Here is a 24,533-nt window from a genome sequence, read left to right on the forward strand (position 1 = left end):
TGCAGAGTAGTAGCCAGGCAGTGATGCTGCCACTTTATACTTCAACCTATAGCAAATCTGGGTGTGGTATCCAGCAGGGTTGTCTTTGAGTCCAACCCTGGTTAACAGATATATGGCTCTGTTGGCCCTTTTTATTAGAGTGCACGACTTGGACTTTATAACCTGCCTGAATGACAATTTCTCCCTGGCGCAGACTAATTTCTTTGATTATATGAAAGATGTAGCAACCTGGATGAAAAAAATGTGTATGAAACTTAACATCGACAAGACAGAGGTGCTCATTCTAGGAATAGCTCATACTATTTTGATACATGCATGGTGGCCTTCATCACTGGGAAAATGTCCTGCCCTAATAAAATCAGCGCATAATTTCGAGTTTATGTTGAGCACAGAAAGCAAAATTGTTACATTCGTATTTTTTACATGTGCGCCTATTGAAGAAAAATCTTCCACTCCTGCTAGTAAATCAAAAAATACACAGTGATACAGACAGTCATAGAATCTCATCTTCATAACTGCAATTCAATATATTTGTCACCCCCTAGCTAATATTTAGGGCCTTGTGTAGATATAGGCCTGTTCCTTTGTGACATTCGCGCTTTTCCATTGGCACACAGGTGGATCTTCCTGTAAGAAGTTCACTCTTCAGGGTCGCTATCCTAATCCTTGCAACACTTCTTTCCACTGATTTCCTTTGCCATTTGATGTTGGACTCTGAAGGCTCCAAAGCTAAGGATTTCACATGGAACTTACAGTTGATTTCTTCTGTTCGCTTATATAGTATCTGGTGGATGGGCATGTACCACAGCAAACCATAGAATCCCTTACAGGAAAGCTAGCAGATCACTCATCTGAATTGTGCTGGACTTACACTGTGATTTGTTGAAGAATGTATTCAAGTGCAGATGGACAAAGCACCCAGCTTCCACACCAGCAGCAACCGATCCCTCCTGGTGTGCATACAAACACCCTTCAAATTCCACATTCCTTTCCACTCATAGTACCTCTAGAATACCTTCACACGGCCAAGATGTAACTCATATGTTACTTTCTGAACAGATCAGTTTTGTTTTGAAAGTGGGATCAGGAACCCATGCTCCTGTGAAAGATCCTGGCAGCAGAGATCACATGACCTCTCAGCTACCTTATTAGGAACATGCCTATATAGTCATACTGGGATGGTCTCTGGTGTCACCATACAACACACCCCGGGAAAGAATGCTAGGTCTGCATGTCAAAGTGCAGTATTAAACCCACCCTCTTGTTCACAAACTCAGAATCAATTTTTGTCGTGCCTGAATGCCAGGCACTCAGCAACACTTCTTGTGAGTGTCTGATGTAATAAGCACTCAGGACGACATTTTGTGGATGGCTGGTATTTGTGGGTGGCTTATAATGTTCACTCAAATAACTGGAAAAATATTGTATTGTCAACAATTCAACTATCAATGGAATTTAACTAATATAATGCCGTTTAGTTAGTTTAATAAGCTATGCATGTGTTTCATAAGCAGAACATCTGATTTGCAGAAATGATGGGTATTACATAGAAGGTAGGTTGGTATCACACATGATGATAGGTTAAACTGGAAATCAATGTGGCGAGCAGTCTTTGTAAGGAAAAGCGTGACCATGGCCCAAACTAGGGCAATAAACAGTGTGGCATCCAAACTGTTATTTCTCATAAAATCATATTTCTCTAAAGTAATGTCCCTATTGAGGTGTATATCATTGGTATGGCTCTCTCATGTAAAGGGACTAGTACAGTAAAAGAATAAGTGCTGAGGCCATATCGTTTCTCAGAAGCCTGCGGTCAAATGACTGGTATGCTAATGTCTGATCTTGATTTCATCTCATGCGCCTTTCATCCACCACCATATACTTCCTGCATCTTTAGCTCTATCTTACAGGGTCTTTTTCATCCTTGCTATCTCCTTTTAGCACTGTTTTTCTGTCTTTGTCTTCCTTCTTCTTACTCCTTTTCAGCCTTTATCTCTGTTGTTTTGGACCAGAGTATGCTGATTAAAAATAAGCTTTGTTTCCCAAAAATGAGTGCGGGTGGGTCCCACCTGCAAGCACAGACTCAAATTAATCACTACACTAGTATATATAAACTGGAGACCCAATTGTGGAGAATATTATGTTGTGTAAAATCAATTTTTTGAAGATCCAGCTTATTAGCTGTGCTCAGCACTGGAGAAATAACCTTAGCAATGTCTTGGAATTATTAGGGGATCAACACTTAGGCGCTCATTCTAACATTGGTGGCAAATGCCACCTACCGCCATAGTGACGGCCGCCAACATATCGTAGCCGTGGCTACCAACCGTCCACCAAAATGTGACCGTAGCCGGAATTCCGCCAGAAGGCTGGCGGAATTCCGGCTACAGCCATGGCGGCGGACGGAGGTAAGGTGGTGCTGCTGCCAGCAGCAGCGTCACACCAGTAGAACGCCGCCGACTGTATCATGTCCTATGATACGGCCTGGCGGTGTTCTGCTGGTGGACGCTGCTGCTGGCAGCAGCGCAGTGTCCGTCTGCTGCCAGAGGACCCCCTGCAAGCAGGTAAGTCGGGTTCTCCAACAGGGGAGGGGGTGTTTTGTGTGTGTGGTGGGTGTGTGTGACTCTGTTTGTGTGCGTGCATGTGTGTGTAATGCGTGTGTGCATGAATGGTTGTGAGTGTACGTGTATGCTGTGTTGTGTGCTTGCGTGTGTGCTAGTATGTATGTTTGTGAGTGTTTCTGTGTGTGAGTGTACGAATGTATGCATGCCTGGGTGAATGTGTGTATGCATGTGTATGAGTGTGTATGTTGTGTTTGTAGGTGTGTGCATGCCGGGGGGGGTTTGAGAGGGGGAGGGTGGGGAGGACTCTGGTGAGGAGGATGGAGGTGGGGGAGACCCCTATCAGTGCCAGGGAAGGAATTCCCTGGCACTGATAGTGCCTACCGCCATGGTTTATGTGGCGGTACAGAAGCCACTGTAACCATGGTGGTGGGCCTAGTGACGGGCACCGGGCTGGAGACAGTAGTTTCCAGCCCGGCGGTCGTTACCGATGTGGCGGTCGGTATGTTAAATTGGCGCTTTGGCTTTGGGCAAAACGCCAATGTCATAATATGACGGTATGGACCGCCAGCCAGTTGGCGGTACTACTGCCACTATTATACCAACCGGTGGGGTCGTAATGCCCCCCTTAATGCAAAAAAAGACACATTAAGATTGGCATTGAATGAAATGTACCTACAGACAACAAGAGGGACCCTCTTTAGAAGTTGGTCGACCCTGGTAAAGGACACTAAGCTTTTGAATTTTATACTGACGGTGGAAGCTACTAAATGGGAACGTAAAAGGCCATCTGGAGAATGGTGTGACTTTAGGTCTCAAAACCCAAGAAGAGGTCATCAAACAAAGGAGTAGCATCCAGTTATCCTTATGTTAGTGACTGTTAGTGACACAGGGTTATAACATTTTTATGTTTTGCTGTGCTTGAGATTACCTTTCAAGTGAGTTATTGATGCTCAAACTTGAGCAATAGTGTAAATCCAGATGTTCATACTATTCGTTGCTGTATATACACATGCTCTGCATACTCTCGTGCCATCTAGTGTTGGTCTTGGACATTTGTAAGTTGTTCTACTTCGAAGAAGTCTTTCGAGTCACAAGGTATATTACTCCTGCCTTCACTGACAATCCGCATGGGCATCAACTCCATGTTATATTGTTTTCCACACAGCAGGTGATATTAGTGTGGAGCTGTGAGTGAACAGTAAAATATGCACATGTGTATTGTAAAAAAATAGATAATGACTTAGGGGAAAAGAGATGTGTGAACAGAGCCGCACATGTCCGTGGAGGAGAGCGGGTGCATGTGAATCTACTACACTACGTGCTGCAAAGAGATGCTTACAGTTACACCATTTCTAGAAATAGACCCCTACTTTGGGAATCTTTTTTCAAGAATGATAAATATTGGGGGGGTGGACATAATTGGCTAAAATGGCAGTAGCACCTCAGGCTCGGTCCATTCACATCCACATTAATCCTGCCATAATCCTGCGCTCTTGCTGCAGGAATTTATCAAACCCTATTGCAGGTGACCACCCCAGAGCTTCATGCTGAGAAAAAGGGGAGAAGAGAGTCGTTGGTGGCCATTGGCGACTGAAGGCAGGGAGACGGTGACTGAGACAAACAAGGGAACAGAAGCAGCAGGCTGAGGACTGCTGACTACTCTCTAACACCTGAAGCGTGGTACTATGCCGTCCTTCTTTTTGGGGGCAGAAGACGATGACAGGCAAGCCAATGGGGAAGAGGAGGAATATAGGCCCTTATTATAACAACCAAGTTGTAACCGCGGTGCGACCGCCAATGCGGCCGCACTCCCGCGGTGGCCATTTGGAGATCCCCGCTGGGTTCCTGGTTTCCGCCCACCGGCCCAGCGGGGATGTCGGCTGCAACATGGGCGCCGGCTCCAAATGGAGCCGGCGGTGTTGAGGCAGTGTGACGGGTGCAGTTGCACCCGTCGCACTTTTCACTGTCTGCTATGCATGGTTGCATATTATGGGGGTCATTCCTACCCTGGTGGTCCGAGACCGCCAGGGTAGGGGACGGAGGAAGCACCGCCAACAGGCTGGCGGTGCTTCTGGGGCTATTCTGACCGCGGCGGTAAAGCCGCGGTCAGAAAAGGGAAGCCGGCGTTTTCCCGCCGGTTTCCCGCTGCCCCTGTGAATCCTCCACGGCGGCGCTGCAAGCAGCGCCACCATGGGGATTCCGACCCCCTTCCCGCCAGCCTGGTTCTGGCGGTTTTCATCGCCAGAACCAGGCTGGCGGGAACGGGTGTCGTGGGGCCCCTGCAGTGCCCATGCCACTGGCATGGGCACTGCAGGGGCCCCCTAACAGGGCCCCACATTGATTTTCAGTGTCTGCTTGGCAGACACTGAAAATCGCGACGGGTGCAACTGCACCCGTCGCACACCAGCAACTCCGCCGGCTCCATTCGGAGCCGGCTTCCTCGTTGCTGGTGCTTTCCCGCTGGGCGGGCTGGCGGCCTTATGGCGGTCGCCCGCCAGCCCAGCGGGAAAGTCAGAATGACCGCAGCGGTCTTTTGACCGCGGTACGGTCTTCTGGCGGTTCCTGCTTGGCGGGCGGCGACCGCCGCCCGCCAAAGTAGGAATGAGGGCCTATGTGTCCTTTATTAATGACAATATTAATGCATTTAATTTCTTGTGGTAGCCTAACTAGGCCTGAAGTTTTCATACTGCAGTAACATGAATTGTTGAGTCATCTTCTTTCCCTCTAGCATGACTTTTTACATTAGGTTGTTTCACATGAAGAGTAGAGTCCTATTGTATTATGTATAAGTTTAATTCACAGCCACCTTGGATGTTTCAACATTAGTACATGAGGACTGGAAACTAAAGCAGCACCATTGTTAAACTGTTCTCATGAGAACTGTTGGATCTATTGTGAGCTATGGTAAGATGTTGGAATGTACCGAGTGATGTACAGAGTCGCTAGTTATTGCCAGTGTCAAATGGAAGGATAGATGACTTCACCCAGACCTGTGAATCTTAATCGCTGTTGCCAATTCATCTTGTGTTTTAATTCTCATTGGATATTGCCCTTTTTGCATAATGTGGAGTCATCAAATTGACTAATAGAAGTGTTTTGCGTATTACAGAATAGGGATGGACATTTTAAGTTACAGTTCAGTTCCCACTTGTTTTTGAATCTGCTGTGAAGTCCCCACTTGATCCTTGTATTGTTCACTTGTCCCCTTGGGCCTTTCCTGATTTCCATGTGCAGCCCATTTTTGAACTTTCTCCCCGAATGGTGCTTCTAATGGACTTTGATAAAGATTTATTGCTTTGCTGACAAATCTGAGTTGCATGCTGAGCCCAGGAGAAGTATATTCAAATGCAATGGTAATTGTTCCCTTTTCTTGTTTTTCTAGTTAGAGTTAGCATGTTGACAGCTGCCTGTTTTATTTTTATAGTTAGACTAACTTAGCCCGAAATAGATGACTTTTCCGAATTTGTTTTGTCTTCTTCTTTTTGCTTTTGTCCACATATGTTAGCCTGTTCCCACACAAGCTTGTCCTAATTTGTGATAGTAGTAGGTTGTCCCAACACCTTATCCCTCTACTTTGTTAAATTGATCTGTGAACTTGGCTTGACTAGTGTCATCAACAAATAATTTGAAATATATTTCTGTTGCACTAATTGTTTCTTTTCTAGTATGTGTAATTCTTTTGGCATGCTTAATGGTGTTGATATTGAGCAGATTAAACCTGTTTCGTAGATTTGGTCAGCCCATGGTTTTCCTTTACTTGTATAACCTGATCCTGCACACAATTTACATTACTTTGGCTTTGTGGTTATAAAGTAAATCTTTGAAACTTCCACAGATTGGAGTTTTTGTTTCCGTGGCCACATTGGTCATGGTGTTTAAATTTGTTGTTGTATTGATTGAGATTGGAATGGTTGTATGCGGTTAACCATGCTCCTCACTGGGTCTAAAGAAGTGTTTTTGAATACTTACCAGAAGGAGAAAACACATTAGCACAAGCCCACCTGATCCCATCTGTGTCTATACTGTACCTAGCGTCAGGAAGCCTGGTCCTCCTGCCACCCACAGATACTCCTCTGCAGAACTCTGAGCCATGGACCCTGTATGCCACAACAATAGCTGCTGCCTCACATCTCAGTTAACAGTAGGACCATTCATCCGCTGCCACTGTCTCTCCACCTGAAACTCAGGACTGCACTCATGAAAACTATCACCACACCCACCTCACCGATCACTACCGCACCAGAACTACTCCACTGCCTCCTGCACAGCGCCCGATCACTCTGCAAACATGCCATCGAGATCTGGGACACCATTACCACCCTCACCCTGACGTATTCTTCATCGCAGAGAACTGGCTCAACCCCTTCTCCACCCTTGATACTACCACCAAGCTGCCCAGTGGCTACATGATGAGACAATGGGACCACATCAACAAACACGGAAGCAACATTGCCACCATCCACAAAGAAACCATCCGCTACACCACCACCAAAGACAACACTACACCAATCATGGAACACCTCAACTTCCAACTTCAAACCGATGGCAGTTGACCATCAGGGTCACCCTCGCCTACAGACCACCTGGACCATGCCCCAGCTTCTGCAACACCTTTCCGAAATTCATTGCCTCACTCGCCAATGACTCCAAGCATTACATCTTCCTCAGTGACCTCAGCTTCCACCTCAGCGACCTCAAAGACACAAACACCACCAGCCTCTTGGAAAGCATGAGCAACATCGGCCTCACCCAACTGGTCACCTACCCCCATACAGTGAAGGACACACACCTGACCCAATCTTCACTGCCAGCGACAGAGTCAAGTACAGTCATGTCACTGAACTCATCTGGACCGACCACGCCACCATCCACTTCACCATCGCGGGATCCCCTCGCCCCACCACCAAGCCCCCAGGCCCTCCCACCGGAGCTGGAACAGAGTGACAGAGACCAATAGATGGACATCCTCCTCAGCACCCATCCCGACCCTGCAACCAACCTGGAACAGACCGTCAAGAACTTCTCTGCCTAGATCACCAACTGCACCAACAGAGTTGCCCCTATAAAGCCTGCCAAGACCAAGAAATCTTTCAAACAAGCCAGCTGGTGTACACCAGAACTCAGGACCATGAAACGCAACTGCAAATGCCTAGAAAGATGATGGCACACCAGCAAATATCCCACAGACCGAGCCACCTTCAAGTCAGCCCTCAACAAATACAATCAATGCCTGAAAAGCATGAAAAGATTCACCCTGGTGGACCGCACAAAGCCAGCTCCAACCATAGCAAGGAACTCTTCAACATTGTCAGAGAGTTCTCCTGCTCATCAGCCACTGAAAGACAATCTTCCCTTCCCGGGAACTCTGCAACACCCTGCTGGACTACTTCCACAACAATATAGCCACCATTTACAGAATCTTCAAACCCCAACCCACCGACCTTGAAAGCCTCCTCATGCCAACAGATGCTACCCACAACCATCCGCTCACTGGATGGCAACAGCTCACCACACAGCACCACAGCCTTCATATAGTACACTCTGGAGCACCCACAGACTCCTGCCCCACCACCTCTTCAACCTCATGAGCAAGGAAACCAGCAGCAAACTCACCTCCATTCTCAACCAATCCATCACCACACCCACCTTTCCTGACCAGTGGAAACATGCAGAAGTCAGACCCTTCGTCAAGAAACCCCCTGCGGACCCCAGTGATTTCAAGTACTACTGCCCCATGCCTCTGCTTTCCTTCCCTACCAAAGTCCTTGAGAAAGCCATCAACCATCAACTCACCAAACACCTGGATAGCAACAACCTGCTGGACAGCTCCCAAACTGGCTTCTGCGCCAACCACAGCACCGAGACCACTTGGCCACAAGACATCCGGACCCTTCTTGACCAGAGAAAGACAGCGGCTCTGATCCTCCTTGACCTCTCATCAGTGTTTGACATCTCACCACACCCTTATCAAGTGACTGCCATATCGTGGTCCAGGCAGATGCACTCAACATCATATCCTACGCAGATGACACCCAGCTCATCCTCTTGTTCTCAGAAAACCCCTTCCCCTCTAAGACCAACTTCCACAACTGCATAATGAGCGTTGCCCACTGAATGAAAGCCAACTGCCTGAAGCTCAACACGAACAAGACGGAAGTACTGATTTTCAGGAAAAAAACACGTCCCAGTGGAATGACACCTGGTGGCCCTGCAAACTTGTACCCACTCTGACAGACCACACCTGCAACCTTGGCATCATCCTGGACAGCAATCTCACCATGAAACACCAGATCAACGCAGTCACCTCTGCCTGCTTCCACAACCTTCAAATGCTCATAAAGGTTTTCAGTTGGCTTCCCATCAACACCTGGAAAGCTGTCATTCAAGCCCTAGTCACCAGCTGGGCGGACTACGGCAATGCATTCTACACAGGACTCACTACCCAATTCCTAAAGAGACTCAAGACGATGCAAAACACAGCTGCCAGATTCATCCATGATTTCCACAGATGGATCCACATCACCTCCCACCTCGGGAACCTCCACTGGATCCCCATCCAGAAAGGTTGCCAATTCAGGATGCTGACACACTCATACAAGCCCTCCATGACCAAGAATCCAGCATACATTAACCACTGCCTGAATTTCCACCAACCCCACACACCTGCGCTCCTCCTTCCTTGCTCACACCCCCATATCTGCTGAAGGAACAGTGGAAGACGTTCCTTCTCCTACCTCACTGCCAAGTCCTTGAATGACCTTTCCCTACACTGAACAGCATCTTCTTTCCGGGAATTCAGAAATTTAACCAAGACCTGGCTTTTCAACTGACTCCAGCAAGAACACAGTGCCTGGATACCCTCACGGGTGATTGGCTGCGCTATACAAATTCAAAATGATTGATTGAAGCTTAGATAATTCTCCACAGGGAGCTGTACTGAGCAGGTGCTGACTTTCTCACTTGCGTTCATGCTGCTGAAGTGACCAGCTGTGCTCTACGGCTCGCCCTGCAAGGTAAAGGTTCCTTCAACACCTGATAGGGGGGTGGCTACGACTATCCTCTCTTGGGTCACTTGACTAGGTGAAGGTGCACGAATACTTCCAAGGTGTCCACACTTATCTGACACGGAGGAAAGGAAAAGTCTTAGGGCCAGATGTAGGTAGAAAGCAATTTGCGAGTTGCAAATTGCGAGTCATTCCGACTCCAGATTTGCAACTCGCAAATTGGTATGCATAAAGGTGTGTCAAACACCTTCTGCGACTCGCTATGGGGTCGCAAAGACCCACCTCATAAATATTTATGAGGTGGGTTGCAGTTTGCGACCCCATATCGAGTCTAGGCACTCACGGGGATGGTGGCCTGCTGGAGACAGCAGACCACCATGTCCGTGACTGCTTTTAAATAAAGCAGTTTTTTTTTTCTATTTGCAGCCCGTTTTCCTTAAAGGAAAACGAGCTGCAAATAGAAAAAAATACCGAAACCTTTTGTTTCGTTTTTTTTCAGAGGACCACTGCCTGCTCTGAAAAAATAATTTTGTGAGCATTCACAAAGGCGAATGAGTTACCATCCACTTCAAGTGGATGGTAACTGCGAGTTGATTAGCGGTCGCAAATCAACTTACATCGTGGTGCGAGTGGCAAATAGGAAGGGAACACCCCTTCCTATTTGCGAGTCGGAAACACATTTTGCGAGTCGGTTCCGACTCGCAAAATGTGTTTCTGCATCGCGTGAGGGCATTAGCGCCTCGCAAACTGCGTTTTTCGCTGTTTGCGAGGCGCTAATGCCTTCGTACATCTGGCCCTTAATCCCTTGTGCTCCCATTGACCCCCTTTGGCATACGGAGTCACCGCAACCGACTACCCATGGACTCCAGCCCAATCAGCACTGTGAAGTTATCCACAGCCACCCCTCAGGCATCTGGTGTCGCTGCACTGCTGCCATACAATGCCCCTACCACGCAGTGCTCTTTTAATTGGTGGCTCCTCCTAGCAATTGGGGTTGCCTCACCACTACTGCACAAGTCTTCCGGCCTTACTGCATGCACTCTTTTTATTGGCAGCCCCTCCTTGCATACGGAGTCACCACATGCTACTGCACAAGGCTTGCACCCTTACTGCCTGGCAGTCTTACATGGAGCTATTTCACAGTGGCCCCCACCTGGCATACAGGGGTGGCCGACTCAGTGCTGCACACCAACAAAGATCCAATTGGTGCAGCAGCCGTTTCTTACACCTCTCACCAGGAATCCACTCGACAGGGCTCCCCACTGGATCTCACTACTTCTAACGCTCTCCACTTCCTGATAGGGCACATTGGTTTTAGTAAGCAGGCAGGCACAGGTGCTCCAGGCTCCATGGCTGGTGGTCTTGCATTCCTGAGGTAATGCCCCCTCAGGCAGCAGGGAGTCTAGCAGTCCTTGCCCCGCAGTCCGGTCACAGGCACAAGTATCGCAGAGCTTCCCCTTCTCACGCAGCTCTTTGGCAGATGGCTATTGTTGGAGTCCTTACTTCCCCTTCTTATAGTCGAGGCCAAATTTTGCAGCAGGGTTGAGTACATTATTTGGCAAGAAAAGGCAAATTATGCAGCGTAATGTGGCCGATTTTGGGATAGTATTACTTCATTATTTTGTCATCTTCACACTTTTTGACACTGTCTGGGCATTGGTACCAGTTTAACAACCGAATTTAGCAATGAGCAACAGAAAGGTGACCAGTCAAGCTTGGCAAAGGGCCTTCCACTACACGGCAACATGTGTCACTGCCCTTTCAGTAACCTTTGAACAGTTTGGATTAGAAACATTTGTTTTTGCTAAAATCTGCAGGTTCTGCTGCAAAAAATGGGTTATGTGGCAAGCAAAATTACATTTCTGCAAAGAAGTACATAATTCCAGTGTCCATTTCCAGACACCAAATGTGATTTACAGTCTGAGTCTTTGAGGTTTTATGTTAGGGTTCGGCTTCTTTTGAAGTATATGCTCTTCTGCTCCCTCTTCCTCTTGAAAATCAGTCTGTCACAGCAGGAGTTTCTCCAAAGCTGATGGTCCCACAACCCAGGCCATGAGAGTCGCCCATAGTAAAATGGGCATCAAGCTTTAGCACAGAGCCCCCAGCTTTATTATTTATGATTCTTTTATCAGCCCCATCCTCTTCCTGAGATGTGCCCAGGTCCCTTCCTTGTGACTTCTCACTGTATCAAAGAGCATCCTTTGAAGTGTACAGGGGAAGCCTGGTCCTGCCTTCCCCCATGTGTGTTCCACCCATCTTACTGGAACGCAGCAATCCACAAATCTACCTGAGGGATCTCTCTACCTCCCCTTGATATTTCCCCATGCCCAAGTCGCCCGAAATGAAACCCAAGACCCTCCATGTATTGTAACTTGCACAGCAACACATACACCCAGTGCAGCTATACATCATATACACACTTCACAACACTTCCATGTACTGTACCATTCAAAGGCCTGCATATATCCAGCACTTGAATCTAACACGAGCGCACTGCCCAGCACTGTATCCTTTATGTATTGTACCACTCATCTGCACACATACATCCAGCATATGCATTTAATATGCAAGCTCTGATTCCTTCATGTATTGTACCACTCAGGAACACATACACCCAGCAAATGTAGTTATCCTGCATGCACTGTACAGCACTACATCCTTCAGGTACTGTACCACTCATAGGCATGTGGATATCCAGCACAGGCATAACCCATGCATGCACAACTGAGTATTGCATTATGTCTGTCTGGCACCCTTCCCAGGCAGACATACATGCAGTGCAGATACATCACTTCTGCAGTGTGCAGTACTTCACACCAACCTGGTGTAGGCCAAGGGTAAGTTAAGCACACAGCAGCAGAACTCTTAAAAGGGAGTGAGACTGCAAGCCTCACTCCAGTGACACAGGGCAAAAATGACCTGGTCACTCCTACTGATCACTACAAGGTATGCTTCCAACACTGCGCTCATGCTACTTAGATCCTGGTAAAGGCGGTAGCTTTCCACCACCATGGGAATAGCATTGTGGGTGTCCCTCCCGGTCCAACAGGACCGAAATCCGTGAGACAGGTTAATGTCATGGTGCACACGCACAATCTGTGTTATCTTATGACAACAACAATCAGCATTAGGGATTCAGACATCAGTGCAGTTGGGCACTCAGTGTACGGGTGCACGTCTATTACCATGTAGATAACGTTTCCATCCCAACAACACAATTTTCTGCTTGAACAATAATTCCAATGACTGAAACCAGTTAAGGATTCAGGTGTGCTTTGGAATGCAGCACTATGTAGTATAAAGATACTCCCAATACGTTAGTCAAAGCCCCATCTTTCTTTTTTCTTAAAATCTCTATTTATTTGATTCAGAGGACTGAATAAAGTTATTTCAACATAACATTTTTAAAGTAAAGCAGGGCTTCATCTGAGGTTACACCAGCTTCTACTGGTAATTACTAAACGACTCATACGCCGAAGGGTCATTAGGTACTGCTCAGTCTTTCCAGGGTTTCCCACAGTAACTGCAGGGTTCACTGGAGAGGAGTGTGGAAATGACTCAAGGAGCTTGAAGCAAAATCTGGTACTTGCACCCCACTCAAGTGAAAAAGCACCCATGAATCACTTCTTTCTCACGCAATATACACACACACATAGGTGCACACACAAACACACATTTGTAATTGTTTTGTTTATACATATCACTTTTTTACAACTTCATTGCAGTTTCATAGGACTGTAAAAAAGTAGGACATATTAACCAACTAAGCTGACTTGTTTCATTCACCTTACAAAGATGAAAGTGGTTTAAAAATATTCCATATTGGTATGTTCAGATATATTCATATTGCAAACAAATTGTAGGAGAATTAACCTACTCACTTTTTCTCTTTTGGGATTTTGTTGTGTACACCATTTGCAATCTTAACAATGTTCTATCATTGAACAAATATGGATGATTTAGAATTGCCTTAGCATCCCTAGGCTTTTGACTGGGATGAACTCAGGCCCATATTTATACTTTTTGATGCCAAACTGCGCTAACGCAGTTTTGCGTCAAAAAAATTAGCGCCGGCTAACGCAATTGTGAAGCGCCATGCGGGCGCCGTATTTATTGAATGACGTTAGCCAGCGTTAGCCGCCGGCGCCGTCTGGTGTGCGTTAAAAAAAACGACGTACACCAGGCAGCGCCGGTGTAGGGGGATATGGGGCTTGGGCATCAAGAAATGGGGCAAGTCAGGTTGAGGCAATTTTTTCGCCTCAACCCGATTTGCGCCATTTTTTTTTCACTCCCAACCCCCATAGAAATGACTCCTGTCTTAGCAAAGACAGGAGTCATGCCCCCTTGCCCAATGGCCATGCCCAGGGGACTTCTGTCCCCTGGGCATGGTCATTGGGCATAGTGGCATGTAGGGGGGCACAAATCAGGCCCCCCTATGCCACAAAAAAAAACAAAAAAACACTTACCTGAACTTACCTTAATGTCCCTGGGATGGGTCCCTCCAGCATTGGGTGCCCTCCTGGGGTGGGCAAGGGTGACAGGGGGTGTCCCTGGGGGCATGGGAGGGCACCTCTGGGCTCCTTCAGAGCCCACAGGTCCCTTAACGCCTGCCTTTTGCAGGCGCTAAAAAACAGCGCAGAAGCGGCCGTACGTCATTTTTTTTTTACCCGCCCACTCCCGGGCTTGAATTTTGCCCGGGAGTATAAATCCGGCGCACATGCCTCGGAGTCGATTATTTAGACGGGAACGCCTACCTTGCATATAATTAACGCAAAGTAGGTGTCCACGCTAAAAAATGACACTAACTCCATGGACTTTGGCGCTAGACGCGTCTAACGCCAAAGTATAAATATGGAGTTAGTTTTGCGTCGGAATTGTGTAAAAAAAACGACGCAATTCCGGCGCAAACGGAGTATAAATATGCCCCTGAGTATCCACAGTGAAACTGGATATGCTAATGTCTGGAAACCACCTAGAAGAATTTAACACATACGACCTAGTCAGCTATTTAAATGTGTCTATGAATAATGTTTATATTCCCCAGCATCATTACATCTCCCTCGAAGGGTGAGAGACTGAGCATTCAAACATGTGACATTAACTTCACATAGAGATATTTATAGGGATATCAAAGGCTTTCAACATCCTTTAGGCTTGCATTCAGTTTTAAATCTGAGAAAATTAGTCTGATATGTTCGTACTGCCTTTGAGTCATTCTTGTTAGTGGCAGCAGATGTTGTCACCCTGCAGTTAGAGGTAACTGCAAAAGAGCCTAGGCATCATTCCTATGGGTGCCATGTATACAAATATACTTAATTGTTCTTCAGGTACAAATGAGGCTCCAGAATGCATGAGACAGAAGAAACCCAAGATCTACAACCTTTGTAAATAGTACTTTCTTACAGATTACTCACCCATAACTTCTATTCTACTATCATGAAAAGAAACATAATTCCTCTGACATTATGTACTCGAGCACTGTGAAGACAATCTTTTACTGCTTGAGTCATTGCACTTCAGTATGTCTTTCTGGTGTTGTTTTGTTTTTTCAGAAAAGGTGGCTCTGTATTTATCCCCAATCTAGAGGATGGATTCGGCTTTCTGGCACAGGAGCCTTGGATACAGTTTGCCACAGTGAGAGAGAACATTCTGTTTGGGAAAAGCTTCAATGCCAGTTTCTACCAGGAAGTGGTTGAGGCCTGTGCGCTGGTCGATGATCTCAGTGTGAGTAATAGCCTAGATGCATGCAGCATATTGTATGTCAAAGATGTTGTATGAAATCATTGGCTTGCATGTGACTGAGTAGTGGAGATGGTCATGCCAGCTGGATGGCTGACCCACCTTTTTGATTCTAATTTTATTCTCATTATTGTGGGTGACTTCTATACCTGGGTTGGTAGACCAGCCTCAGCTACCATGCTTCCTAACTTCCCATCATGAGACACCTCCAGACACATTAATTGGTAAGGATGCACTCTGGACATGTTTCTGTACTCAAATCATACACTCAAAACATCCCTACCCTATACCGGGAACCTCCAGTAAACAGCTCTTTCTAGATTATCAGAGATGCAAAGACATTAACAGCACCTTCTCCCTTATACCTCAAGAGTTGTCTATTCTATTCTAGTCCTAATTCTGTAAATGATCATGCTTGTTTCATGGGTAACCTGGTCTAGTTTACATGTATGAGGAAGGTTATTGGCTATATGTCACCTCCTGGACACCCTCAATCTGTCACTGCGAGCAAACCTAGGCCTCTGTTTTAGGAAACTGCTGAAGTCTTAACTGTTTAGACATTCATTTGATTACCCAAAGCCAGGGTTTCTGGATGCAGATGACTACATGTGAATCATCCACAGATCTATGATCTCTGCCACACCAATTGATAATTGAAAATAACCCACAGTGCTTAGAGGTGAGCTGAACCCTAAAGAAGGGTGAATCATGATATCATGACTCATTTGAAAGGTGAACCCCCTCCAAAAAAAAAAGCTTATGATTCAATGGATAAATGTAGAAAAAAAAGAACGTGAAAATGATAGTTTCAGTTTGCCAACAAAGACCCACCCCTGTCATCTTCCCTTGCAAAGTAAGACTGATCTACCCTCACCACTCTGCTCCCACCTTCTAGATACTGACTGATGTAATTGTGAAAAGTCCCTTTTCCAGCCTCCAACAGCCCTTAGGGCAAACATACATCATGTGAGCTGCCTTATTTGTAACTAGTGTTCTCAAGTGACTCATAAGTAAGCTGACATGCCAGTGTGCTACACAACATACCTGCAATAAATGATGAAAACTCCTTGGCCACCAACTACAAATAAGTTGAAATGTGTTTCTGTGGTATGTATTATTCCCACACTGGGGCTAGTTTAAATTAGCAAATGTGAAGTGATTTTTCTTATATTTCTAGGCAAAGATATCCAGACATACGGGCCAAAATAAGAGAAACACCTACAAACTTTGGACTTAGGCTTCACCCCGGCATTTGTCTTTCTTCATAGATCAGATTTTTGGACAAAATATCAAATAGAAATCTTGTGATACATAAATATTGTGTCAAGAACAACGGGATGACAAAAAGATCATACACAGGGATAGTGAAGATAAGAATATTGTTTAAAGTGTTGTTTTTAATATTGTTGTAAAAATATTGTTTGCGAAAATATTGTTGTGTATATATATATATTTATATATATATATATATGTATATATATATATATTATTGTTATGGGTAATTTGTACGTTTTTTATTTTTTTACTTAGTTTTTGTGTTAGTATCTCGTAAATATTTTTAGTTATTTGTGTACATTTAAAAAAAAAAATGTATGAGAAATGTTATTAATGGTTATAATTAATGTTAACGTGATCATATTATTGGAGCAGCATGTTGGGTTTTTAGGGGAAAAGGGTGGAAAGATGATTAAAATGGATGGTTAGTAATTTGCTTGTATGTTAATTTATATAAATATGTAAGGGCCTCATTATGAGTTTGGCGGTGTGACCTCCAGGCCGCCATGTTGGCTGTCCTAAAAAGAACACCACGCTGGCGGTCCCCAGACCACTGTATTACGAGTTATACAGGTGACCCGCTGTCCACCAAGCAAAAAAGGCAGACCGCCAGCGGTGAGGCAGCTTGGATATAGGCCCATTTTACACCCTTCACACACATTATCTATTCTTTTTAATCCCATATTCACTTGTCTTGTTTCGCTAGTCACTGTCACCCCCTTTAATTTCCAATCAAGGGCCAAAAACCCACATTTTTCAGAGGATGAGTTGAGAGCCATGGTGGATGTAATTAGAGCAGAGCCACAGTTGTTTGGAGCCCAAGTCCAGCACACTCCTCTCAGTAGGAAAATGAAAATGTGAGACAGGATAGTCAACAGAGTGAATGCTGTAGGCAACACCCTGTGCACAAAGGAGGACATTAGGAAGAGGTGGAACAACCTCAGGGGCAAGGTCCGTTCCCTGGTCTCCAGGCACCAGCTGCAGGCCAAGAAGACTGGCAGTGGCCCTCCCAGTGCCCCATTAACACTCTTTCTCTGGGAGGAGAAGGTCTTGGCTGTCCTGCATCCTGAATACTTGACAGGAATAGCTGGGGGAGTGGAGTCTGGTAAGTTGCAACAGAAAAGCTGTCACAAAAATTAAATGTCATACATGCCCACAGCTCAGCGTTTGCCACTGTCTTGTTCATGTACCTCACCAACATTCAATATGGGAAGTATCTGAGATTTAACACTGTCAGTCTGTATAATTGGATCCAACATCACAGCTGCCAAGGCCCATTATGCGCCATATGTCCAAAGGGTGCCTGGAAATCTCGCAACACATTCTAGGATTCATGGTATGTCCCAAAAATGTTAACTTATGCTGAAACCTAAATGAAGTCTGCATACAGATATGTAATACCAAACATTTATTAAGTGTTCAGGAGAGGCTTGTGAGTGAAGTCGTTCCCCATGCCATCACTGTTGCCAACATCCCTTGCACTGACATGTTAGCATGTGTCCCATTCTCTTTTGACAAAATGTGTACATTGCTGTTTTATGCACGGTCTACCTGTGTTCATGGGATGATTTCTGTATTCCCTCACATATATGTGCATTGCAACCTGTGTTTGGAATTGGACATATGCAATGGGGCTGAATTTCAAGTGGTGCCACAGACAGGAGTGTGTCACCATTGATTGTTGGCTCACACATACCCTCACCCATCATTGCATATCATTTGGCATGTACAACTGCAGTAGCAATGAGGGACATGACAGGTAGGACTAACGTTTTTACACACAATGTGCATTTCCATGCCATTGATGTGGCATCATGTGGCAAAGTGCATTGCACATGTGAAATGGGGAAGGTTTGTTACCTGACTGTTGTCATGCATCATGGAGTGACTTGCAGTTATGCTGGAATCCCATGTGGTTGTGTACAACCATTCATCCACGGACATCTGGGTTTTCAGGAACAAAAGTGGAGATAGTGATGTAGCTTCCCATTGGGCAACATATTGAGGCCCTTTTACAAGTACTTCCAAATCCCTGGGCCTCTCCAACATACAAAGGACTAATGGCTTCTAATTTCACAATCAGAGTATGTCACTGTAAGGGGTGTCAGACAGTAGTGGTGATTTCCTTGGGCCTAGCTGATTCATTGTATTGTGGATTTTAGAGACATATCTCCCTAAAATGTTGTCACACAGTTATATGCATCAACTTATGTGGACTGGCTTATGGCCTTTGATCTTAAGCATTTGACTGCAATAAACTCAAGTTGTTGTTTTGTTGGTTACACATTTGTCCTGCTATTACGTTTCTAATTTTATGTTGTAACTTTTGTTGTATGCCTATAGTTGTGTGTGTTTTACCCTGATTGCTGATCCATTTGCTGTTGTTTGCAATATCTGACTTTGCGGGCAGTGTCTCCTGTCAGACTCCTACCTGTTTGCAGGGGTGAAATAGATATGACGATAGAACCCTGGCTCCCAAATACCCAAACCGTTTCCATAAAGATATCGGAGTCAGCTTGATTCCCCAGGGTGAGGGGATGTATTTTTTAGGTCACCAGGCTACCTCTAGTCACCTCTGTCATGGTGGATTTATCTGCATGGATAAAATAAGAAATCACCATTAATCCTTCATATTCAATTATATAGTTATCCAGAACTAGACTCACAGGTAACATTGACTTACCTTAACATCCCTTCTCCCTATCTTTGTGTTAAGGTCGCTTTGTAGGATCTGATTCATGAATCTTTAAATGAAACTGAAAAGTTAAGTATCACGCCTAAAACAATTCACCGAGTACATATAAATATACTGATGAAAATATGAATTCCTATTGTATTTCACAGGGCACATTGAATGAAGAGCTACCTCCTAGAAACAAATGATTTCTCAAACTATCCAGAGTAAGAGAACAGATAGTTCTGGCTATAACAAATAACTGCAATAGAAAATCACTACTTAATCCATTGCATTTTACTTCATCAGGAGTATTACTTCATATCCTTGTATAATACTAATGGAAAGTCAATTTCAAAACTCAGATGACAAGAAAATATAACAAAGGTCACAACCACATCTTATGTTCATATAGACTTCAAAAGCATATGCAGTGAAACACAGGTCCAAGTAATATGACTCCGTTTGTTTGGCAGGGCTATGAGTAATGTTATCCATGAAAAAACCTCATCCAATAACAAACACTTTTGAAGACGAGCAATACTCCAGAATCCAAAGAGTGTCAAGAGTAAGAATGTTTATAGGCTCAAAGATGAAGATTAAAGGTTCAAACAAGTTAGCGCAACAAGCTTGTTATCCAACGAAGAACAAATGTTTGGAGAGGGGAAGCTCTGCGGGGCCCAACCGAGCTGCCGGTAGAATCCTGCAAAGATAACAGAAAAGCAGGAAGTCAGATGTAGTCCGAAGATGCCACGAGAAGAGACATAACAGCACGTCTCACCAGAAACACCAGCAGCAAGTACAGAAGATGAGTGGTATTCCTAAATGCTGCACACCATTTATAGCCTACATGCTCTGTTTCCTTAAAGGGGCCGTGCCTCAGAAGCACTGAGGAGACCGAGGGTCTGACAGCGCCCAAGACAAGGGTAGATGTTCACTGAATGGATATTTGTTTGTTAATCCAATTGGGGTGTCGTTGCATGGTGTTACGTTTGCTATGGTAAGTATTTCATCCTGTGTTGGCCAATATCAGCATGTATGGCATTAGAATTGTTCCCCTGGACTGTACATTTGTCTCATGTGTGGAAGCTAGAGATTTGTTTGTCCACACTTGGAGGGTGTTCAATTGTGCTAGCTTCCTTTGCATTTGACTGACCATGTGCCCATTTTGATGTGTGTATCTTTCAGCTACTTCATCTAGATGTATGGCCATGCTGTTGCTGTTGTATGTGATTTCTTGACTTGCACTTACAGATTAGGCATGTCACTTGGCTCTACTATTGTTTGTCCCTGAGATACATGAAGGGCCAGTTCCTGTGCAAATGGTGTTTTAGGGGCATGTGCAAATTGAAATGCGTCTCAGGGCAACTTCCTTCTGTGTGTGTTCCTGATGCCTCCATCCCTATTGTGCAGGTATTGTTTACATTGTGAGCTTTGGATATTTTTTTCACAAACTATTGTGCATCCCATTGATGCTCCATTGTGTTGCAATGTGAGTGATGTGTGGGTCCATTACAAGGATGTTTCATGGAAGGGGTATTTGTGTTCTATGTCACATCCATACATATGTGTCTTCAATCTGACGACAATCCAAAGCATGTGAAGAATGTGAGGGTGTCAGTTGAGTTGGTATATGTATATTGCTGTGGTGTTGCAGTTATGTGACACAATGTTTCGTACACTGCACTGTCCCTGTGCCTGAGATGGGCAGATGTGTGTTTTTGTGGAGTGTTTCAGTGCAGTGTCAGTGACCTGCCCAAAGGGGGGATTTGATGGCTGTGAATGTGTCATTTGCTGTGAACGATTCCGACTGTGGACACAATGACAAGTGTACATCGTGACCCTAATGTGACCCCCATATCATTTGGATGACAGCACGGTGATCTGTTGTTGAGCTTTCTGACACAGGTAGGTGTGTGTTCTTAATGTTGGTTGCATCCACAGCGGCGTGGATTCTGGGCTTCATCGGTCAGCAGTGGCAGGACATATGTGATTGGCTCCATGGCGGCAGAGGACGTGTAATGCTGCCTGCAAGTGAGTTCCTTCCTTAATGCTCTCTGTTTCCGCCTGCTGGAACATGGTGGTTGGACTGCTACTGTGAAGGTGGCGGTGTGGAAAACCATAATGTGTCTGATGGAAACACTAGCTCCATCGGCCTGTTTGGCCTGCCTCGCCACCGCAGCAGTCTGTGCTGTCTGGCGGTGCCAACAGGACCATGGCGGTCTTTCCTCTGTGGGTCTGCCAGCATCGTAATTCTGTGGTCTGACCGCCAAGCCAATGGCAGTCGGACCACCTCCGCCATGGCGGTGCATGGACCATCAAACTCGTAATCAGGCCCTCAGATTTTATTATTTTAATTTTGTTTTTTTAAATTTGTAATTACAATATTTTAAATTATGTTTTAAATTTATGTAGATTTGCTCTATTTTCAAAAGGTACGTATATTTGTCTGTAAATAGTTTAATATATTTTGAAAATTTGTAAGATAGTTTGTTAAAAAAAGATAATTTGGACATTTAACTAATATTTTTTATGTTCAGCAAAAACATTTATTTTAAGTTGAAAATACATATTTAGATGAATATTTTCATTTATTAAAAATTTATAACAATATTTGATTCTTTTTACTTGTGAAAATGTAACTTAATATGGATTTTTAAATAATTTGTGTATACATTATTTGAGAATTATATATCAAAATGTAAAATAATGTATTTAGAAATGTTCTTTTTAATATGTTTAATTTATATGTTGATAATGTCATTAAAATGTATTAAAATACATGTTTAATTTATATGTTGATAATGTAATTAATATGCATTAAAATATGTGTATATTAAAAATTAATAATTTTACTTTTTACAATGTATTATATTATTAATTTAATAGATTTTGGTTCTTACTACTTAGATACAAATTGCTTTTAAGTGTTATAAATTAGGTAACTGTTTACATATATATGTGTGTGATTATTATAAATGATCATGCGATATTTATTTATAAATAATATATTACATATATAACATTAAATAATGTTTTCAATTTATTAAGCAGTTTTATTTTGATTTTATGTAATATTTTAACTTATTTAAAATTCTTACATTTAATAGGTAAATAATATAATATTAATGATAAATAATTAATTTGATGACATTAATGTTAAATATATATGAAACATTTCTTATGAAAGAGTGTGTTAAAAGTAATATTTATTCAAAAATAGTAAATGTAACCCCTTTAGTGTGCAACACCTTCTCCAAAATGGTTTAGACTGGAATGAGAATAGTAAATGCAATCCCTTTGGTGTCCAACACTTTCCCCAAAAGTGTTTAGATTGCAGCTTGGATAGTAAATGTAATCAACCCCTTTACTTTCCAACAACTTCAACAAAACTGGTTTAGGTTGGAATGGGAATAGTAAATGTAACACCTTTAGTGTCCATCACCTTCCTCAAACTGGTTTAGAATAGAGTGGGAATAGTAAATGTAACCCCTTTAGTGTCTCTAAAACCTTCCTTAAAATGGTTTAGAATGGAGTTGGAATAGTAAATGTAATCCCTTTATTGTTCAACACCTTTGCCAAAATGGTTTAATTAGGAGTTGCTTTTGCAGTTTTCACAAACATAATTAATATTTATAGTTTTTACAATAATGAAGGTACATAAAACAGTTTATTCACATTTTTGTAATATTTATTGCAGATATACAATATGTATTTTATACATATATACTCTTACACAAAAGAAAAGAATTGTCATATTTAAACAGTATTGTATTACACTTTTGTTAATAAATAAAACATTTAAATAATATTTAAACAGTGTTTCACATTTCCGCATTTAAAAAATAAATTAACATAGTGGTACATGTATTTTTTGTACATTACAGTTGTTTTACATTTTTTAAACAATTTTTACATACTTTTAAAGTATAATTTAAATAATACTATTTTTTATAGTGCTATTTATTTTATGCCTTGCATAATTGTGTCATATTTTCATAGCACTTTTTGACATATTTTACATTATTCACAATTTTATATATTATTTAAACATTTTACTGCTAGTTTACATTTTGTAGTCTGTTTGTCTCATCTTTGGTTTGCTTTCCTCAAAGTAACGTGTAGGTAGGTGCCGGTAAGACCTTTTCTAAGGTTTTTTAATAGGGATTTGAGAGTAGGGGTGATGTAGGGGGTAGTAATAAATAGTAGTTGTAGTGTTGTATTGTGATTTTGAGAAGGTTTATTGCTAGTTTTGATAATTTTTAGTAAGGGTTTATTAGTAATGTATCATTATTATAGGTAATAGCATGTTGTGTTATGATATGTTATGTCCTTTGAATGGATTAGTTTTGATGTTTATGTTAGATTTAAAGATACTGGGCCTGATTACAACTTTGGAGGAAGGTGTTAATCCGTCCCAAATGTGACGGATATACCACCAGCCGTATTACGAGTCCATGATATCCTATGGAACTCGTAATACGGCTGGTGGTAAATCCGTCACATTTGGGACGGATTAACACCTCCTCCAAAGTTGTAATCAGGCCCACTGTGTTGTCTTGTGATTTTCGAAGGTTTATTGCTAGTTTTGATCATTTTTAGTTAGGGTTTGTTAGTAATGTATCATTATTATAGGTAATAGCCGGTTATGTTATGTAATGTCCCATTTATAGATTAAGTTTGATGTTTATGTTATGTTTGAAGATACTGTTTTAGTCGGTGGGTGTTTTGTTTTATTTTACAGGTTTATGGATCAGGAGGTATTGTGTGCACATTTGGATTTTGCATTTTCTCAAAGGAAATCATTTTAGGGCCTGATTATGATCTTGGCAGAAGGGATACTCCATCACAAATGTGACAGATATTCCGTCCGCCGTATTACGAGTTCCATAGGATATAATGAAGCCACAGTAGCATAGCCACAGTACCTCTGCCCCAGCCTAGCCTTTGTCCCATACTGGGAGATTCATATAACAGGCCCTGGTCTCTGCAGGCTGAGTATAAAGAACCTACATGACACTCAAATTTCCATCACTTCCATACATGACAGTACATCATGTGCCCATCTTCTCTGTGGGTTGTGGCTTGTTTGTTACTCTAAAGGGCACAGTGATTTTCTGTGGTTCTCATACAACGGTTTTCCAAGGCTAGATGTGGGCTGAGTGCTCTGTGGCACTATACGCATTGCTAACAAGATTCTTAAATAACTCAAACAGTATTCATTTACAGCTCATGCTGTGATGCACATATATGGCATTTGATATTTACAACCGCAAT

General features: G+C 43.4%; 1 protein-coding gene across 1 annotated transcript in view; it reads left to right on the top strand.

The window, feature by feature from the left end:
- Window positions 1–24,533, top strand: part of LOC138296821 (ATP-binding cassette sub-family C member 10-like) — a 669,768-nt gene that overhangs the window by 273,563 nt on the left and 371,672 nt on the right. Inside the window, exon 8 of the mRNA XM_069236276.1 lies at window positions 15,121–15,292. Within this exon, the coding sequence (XP_069092377.1) occupies window positions 15,121–15,292 (172 nt within the window). The remainder of the gene's footprint in view (window positions 1–15,120; window positions 15,293–24,533) is intronic.

The sequence above is a fragment of the Pleurodeles waltl genome, chromosome 5 (genome assembly GCF_031143425.1).
Source record: "Pleurodeles waltl isolate 20211129_DDA chromosome 5, aPleWal1.hap1.20221129, whole genome shotgun sequence".
NCBI classification, from domain to species: Eukaryota; Metazoa; Chordata; class Amphibia; order Caudata; family Salamandridae; genus Pleurodeles; species Pleurodeles waltl.